Source organism: Chaetura pelagica, unplaced genomic scaffold (genome assembly GCF_000747805.2).
Source record: "Chaetura pelagica isolate M959 unplaced genomic scaffold, ChaPel_1.0 scaffold69, whole genome shotgun sequence".
NCBI classification, from domain to species: Eukaryota; Metazoa; Chordata; class Aves; order Apodiformes; family Apodidae; genus Chaetura; species Chaetura pelagica.
The window spans coordinates 3,404,828-3,410,296 of NW_009970724.1; the positions used below are offsets into that span (position 1 = coordinate 3,404,828).

The window sequence follows — 5,469 nt, forward strand, 5'->3', positions numbered from 1 at the left end:
TATTATTACCTCCTACTGTAGTAGGAATAGATCCATCAAAGATTGTAAAAAAGCTGCTACACACCTTGACATTTCTCCACAGATCTTGATGTGGTCTCAAAGAGAATTTACCTTTGTGGCCTTCCCGTCCCCAGCCCCAGCACGGCCCTGCAGCCCTCCCCGCCCTGTTCAGCCCTCACCAGGTGCTCACCTCAGCTCCAGCAGCAGCTCTGCAGGTCACAGCCACAGGGTCACAGCAGGGTCTCCAAGAAGCAGCTTCCAGCCATTCCAGTGGTCTCTCCAGCCAGGTTAAGGAGGCTGCTGGCACTCACCAAGCAGCTGAGGAGGCATTTGGCCTTCGTGGGGTCAGCCTTCAGGATGAGGAAGAAGAAGCAGCTAACTCCCTGGAGGAGGTAGGACAGGGCCGTGCCAGCACCTGCAGAGCAAGGAGGTGTCCAGAGCCTCTAAGACTGACCAGTCTTAGGCACTTGCCGAGAGGCATCCAAGAGAAGCGGAGTTTTGAGACTCTTGGGGTGGCTGCAGCTCTCCTGCAGAAAGAAGCAGGGAGGTTTGGTGTGCCATTTCTGACAAGACACCCACGGTATTCACCAGAGTCGCTGCCTTTCCCCCCCTTCCCTCCCTGTCTCCCCACATGCCCGGGAGACGCGAGCACCCTGCCTGCAGCCGGGGTGGGCTGGGGGGCCTCAGGTGCTTCCCTTCAGCTGGTGGGAAATCACTTGAGCAGCTTCACCTGAGCGCCCTGCCAGCTGCGGCTGCCCTTGCTCCTGCTGGTGTTTAACTCCGGCCTGGCTCCCAGACAGTTTTCCAGCTCCTGTCTGAAGTGCAGTTGGGGGTGTAAAGAGGAGGGGGCGGCCAGGTCTGCAGCTGCAGGAAGTGGGGTGACCCAGCCCTGGCAGGACTCAGCAGCTCCAGTGCCTGGCCCTCAGTTAGCGGCAGATGTACCAGCACATCAGGGCTTTACAGCTCCAAGGGGGCACAAACAGATTGAAACTTTGTTCTTCTGTTTACCTCAGTGCAAAAGGATTTAGTGACTGTACTCCTACGTGCATCCCACATAGAAGAGGCAGCTTTCATTATCTCTTTGCCAGTACTTTTCCTTTCCATAAATGAGGGCAAAATATTCCCTTCACTAGGATGCAGCTAACCATTAGTTTGCAACATTTGTTGCAGCTGTCAAGCTGAACATACACTGAGTCAAATATCCTTCCCCACTGTCTGTTTCATGTTTTTATTCTACGTGGTAATGGTGGTTTAAGAACAGGTTCTCTTCTGCAGGAGATTCACAGGGTTGTGACTCTTCAACTCTGGTACACATTTTTGAGTCAGCAGTGTAGTGTACCAGAAGGGAAGCAAATATTTGTTCCATAGTATGGAGTGTCTTTGCAAAAAAAAAAAAAAAAAGTTGCAAAATATGCAGTCTTATAAATTTCCTCTGATTTTCTTCATTACTATAGTTTGAGAAATGGCAGGTATTTATTATTTTCTAATTCTAGATATTTTTCCCTCACAAAGGTGGCCCTGACTCTGGCAAAGGCAGCCAATGTGAGCAGTTAGCCAAGAAATATGGATTTACTCACATGTCCACTGATGACCTTCTCCAAAATGAGTTATCATCATCATCAGAGAGAAGTAAATTGATCAAAGACATGATGGAATGTGGTGAACCTGTGCCTGGCGTAAGCAATGGTTTTATTTGGGGTCCTAATGATTGAACAAAGGAAGTGATAGGGAGATTGTCTAAAGGGTGGAAATAAGAGACTAGAGCTGATGATTTTCATTTAAGTAAAATCTTTCTGTACCTTGAGGGAGAAGTTTCCTCATTGCCAGATCTGTGGCACTTCTTTCCCCTTTCTTTGCCAGTATTTCTTTGCACTTCAGGTTCACATAGGCAAGATATAAGTAATGAAATACAGTGAGACAATGCTGTACCGTGCATTGCAAAATGTATGAATAAGTACAGGGAACAGAAAGTTTATGTCCATTCTTTAGCTTCACATTTCAGATTCAGAGCTGGTCATCCTGGCAGCTATTCTAATTTACAATACCTGCAGCAGTTCCCTGCAGAGCTGGCTGCCATCTCAGAGTAGCTGGACTGCAGTTTAATGGAGACTATAAGGACAGAGTGTGTTGTTCTCAGCTGGACTTGATTTTTGCATAGCAGACCCAAAGCCCCAACGCTTGGTGGGTCTTCAGCAAATGCATCTAGACTGTAGGATGTGTTTGTTAATGAAAGCTAGTGGGAACTGCTCAGAGGAAACTGGAAGCTGTACTGAGGCTTGATTTTGATTGCTTTGCTCTTTGGTGGTTTTGGTCAGATAAGTCTCTTATCACTTTCCATGTAATGTAATTATATCAGTGACAGCTCCATGCAATCAGTTTGGAAAATGCTGCAGCAGTGCTCCAAAGTTTAAAATGTTTTAACATTCATTTTGAAACTATGACATATTCTCAACTATCTAGAGGATACTTTGGGAACTCTTGGATGGGTTGCAACACTAGATTTGTAGTATAGCTTGTCCTGAGAGGAGAAAAAGTAAGGTCCCCTGCTACCTGAAGGAAAAGACAAACAGCTACATTCGCAGGACCTGCTTTTGGCAAGACAAGGCATTTCTCAAGAGTGTAGGACTAACATCAGTGTAACAAACAAAGGTATCAATCTTTCTTACTCATTAACGGGATAACTCCCTTTCTTTCCAATGCAGGGTATTGTCCTAGAGCTACTGAAGGAAGCCATGATTTCCAAGTTAGGGGACACTAAAGGATTCCTGATCGATGGTTATCCCCGGGACCTGAAAGAAGCAGAAGAGTTTGAGAATAAGGTGACCATATAATCATAAAGCTGTTGTAACTCCTATTAATATATGACTTCTGATGCTGCTTGCATTTCCACCTTCAGCTGCTTGCAGTGGGGTCATGCAAAAAGCCAATCCAGCAGTGCTGTTCTGCTGATCACTGAAACTTTGGCACCCCATAAATGTCGCAACTCCAGCTTTTGCCTTCACCTACACACACTCCATAATGCCAGGAAAAGTAAAGGCTGGTTTTGCCCAAATTTAATATAACCCAAGAACAACTCACATTTAGTGGAAAGCAAAATTTTTTTAACCAGTTTTCTATTTCTAGTGCACGGCTGCTGTACTTCTCATGAAAAGTTTCATCAAGCACTTTTTGATGTAAGTTTGTGAAAACATGTATCTTCACAGTTAATATCTGTTCCCATTCAGGCAGCTCTGCCAAAGCTTGCTGCCACTTCGAGCCAGCAAAACATAGATTGAATTTTTGTGATGAGTAACAGGTGGCATAGCCAGAAAAAGAGCATTTTGCAAGTGACTGCGTGGCAGTTCAGAGCGTTCCTGATTTTTTCAGTATGTGCTAAGACCTACTGAGAAGTCTCAGTTGTACATTTCCCAATCTGCAGAAAATACTCTATATGAGCCCTATGAATGACTTTGCCAGGGTTTAGTAGAAAAGAAGCGTTGAGCTCAGGGGAAATACTTAAGCATGTATTTCATCATATTGCAGTCCACGAATGACCTGTACAAGTTTGAAAGGTAATAAAACTTTAATGACTCATCTGTTTTCTTGCTGAATCTTTAACTGCTTTATTTAGTTGATTATCACAAAAGCCTGGCAAGATTTAGGCATCAGAAGCTAGACAAAATAATGAGTAATCGTTTTTGCTATAGAAGCCATTCACCGAAAATGTTGATTTATTAGTTCCTATACTAAAATGCCATGACTGTGAAAAAGACATTGGAGATTTCTTTCATTTTGTGTGCAAGGAGGAACTACTTCAGCAGTGCTGCTTTTCTGGCAGGCATATGTTCCATGTCCTGTGAACACTGGTGTACACTATAAAGCAGGACTTAAGAGACTACAGTGTCCTGGACTGAGCCACTGTCAGGCAAACAAGTCTTGATGCACCCAGTGCAAAAAATTAGTCCCTTTCAGTTCCCATTGACACTGTAGCAATAGATCCTGTAGTCCTGAACTGGCTTTGACATTTGGATTAAAATACAAGGACCTCAAGTGATAATTATGAATGTGCTAAGTCATTCCTGTTTGTGTCCATGTCTCCACTTCAGTTTTCACAGGGTGAACTTGGCTTCTCAGTAAGTTTTTGAAGTTTTTTAAAATTAGTCAGTATTGAGATAATGCTTTGCAGTTCTTTTCAAAGGGTGATGAGAAGTATTTCCTGCATTATAATCAAATGAAAAGAGATGGACATCAGACTTTATTAATTAATGGCAACAAAGTGCAAATGAATAATGCTACATTATCTACATGATGTGTAAAAAGCATTATAATTGTTAACAAAGAGCTGTTCTTTTTAGAAAATATTTGGAGTAGTGCTTATACTTAAAAGCTTTAGCACCCTAAATAGAATTATGAATGTAGAAACAGCTTATTCTCCAGCCAGTTTTGCCCAATTCCTGTCTATAAGATAAATGTACTTTTACCTAGCCATAATGGTCTCTGTTCTCTCCAGTCTTTCTGCTGGATGAATAGAAAACTCTTCCACATTACCAGGTGGGAGATACCAAATAAGACAAAGACCTAACACATTAGATTTGTATGTCTTCCTGCAGATGTCCCCACAGCATGCATTATTGAAGTTAATTTGTGTCACGAAAACATTAAGAATAATAATTTTTTTTAAAAGGTAAAAATTGCTGTAATATCTGTTAGGGGCATTGCTTTCACTTTTTGCACTTTTTAACTTGGAAGAATGATATTTCTGTAATGTTTTGAATTCTAGAGAATAGCAACATTGAAACTTCTAAGAGAACCACATAGATTTTTCAAAAGCAAATAGGATCATGTCTGTCAAACAAGATACTCTTAGCTGATCCTACCAGTCAACATATGCCTTCATATCCTTACTGACTATAACTGATGAAATGAGTAGTTCCTCATTTGCTCTATTGTAACTTAGAACAGACCATGGAATTCCTCCTGTGGAGCTGGGAGGAAATAATTTATCACTATCCTAGTCCAATTCTACAAAAAGGACATTTGTTTTAATCATTGATTAAGTCCACATGTTTTTTAACTTCTCTAAGTCTCTTGCATTGATGAAACTTCATTGGCTTTTTGTAATCCCAAACCCCAATACTGCTGCTGCCAGTAGCATTAATGTTTTCTGAGCTGTGTGGAAAAAATGGACAGATAAAAGCCTGTCATTGAACTGTTCAACATAATCCCTTGGTTTCAGCTGTCTCTTAGAAAGTCATTAAGGTAGTAGAAAGGTCAACATAATCCAGACATCCTCAGTCAAATGCAGAAGACCTAACATAAAATATTTACCTTAAGAATATTTATTCCTTCAAGGGCTGCCAACAAAACTAGCAATGGCAATTTCCATGTATCAGTCATTTAGACCTTTTCTATAGCCATGGTAAAAGGATGAATTTTTAATGGTCACTGGTGTGAAGAACTGTCTCTTTTTCCAAGACTTCTCACTCTTTC

The 5,469-nt window shown here is 41.9% G+C and overlaps 1 protein-coding gene across 1 annotated transcript in view; it reads left to right on the forward strand.

The window, feature by feature from the left end:
- AK5 (adenylate kinase 5) overlaps positions 1 to 5,469 on the forward strand; it is a 70,340-nt gene that overhangs the window by 55,341 nt on the left and 9,530 nt on the right. Inside the window, exons 10-11 of the mRNA XM_010006725.1 lie at positions 1,513 to 1,676; positions 2,703 to 2,819. Of these exons, the coding sequence (XP_010005027.1) occupies positions 1,513 to 1,676; positions 2,703 to 2,819 (281 nt within the window). The remainder of the gene's footprint in view (positions 1 to 1,512; positions 1,677 to 2,702; positions 2,820 to 5,469) is intronic.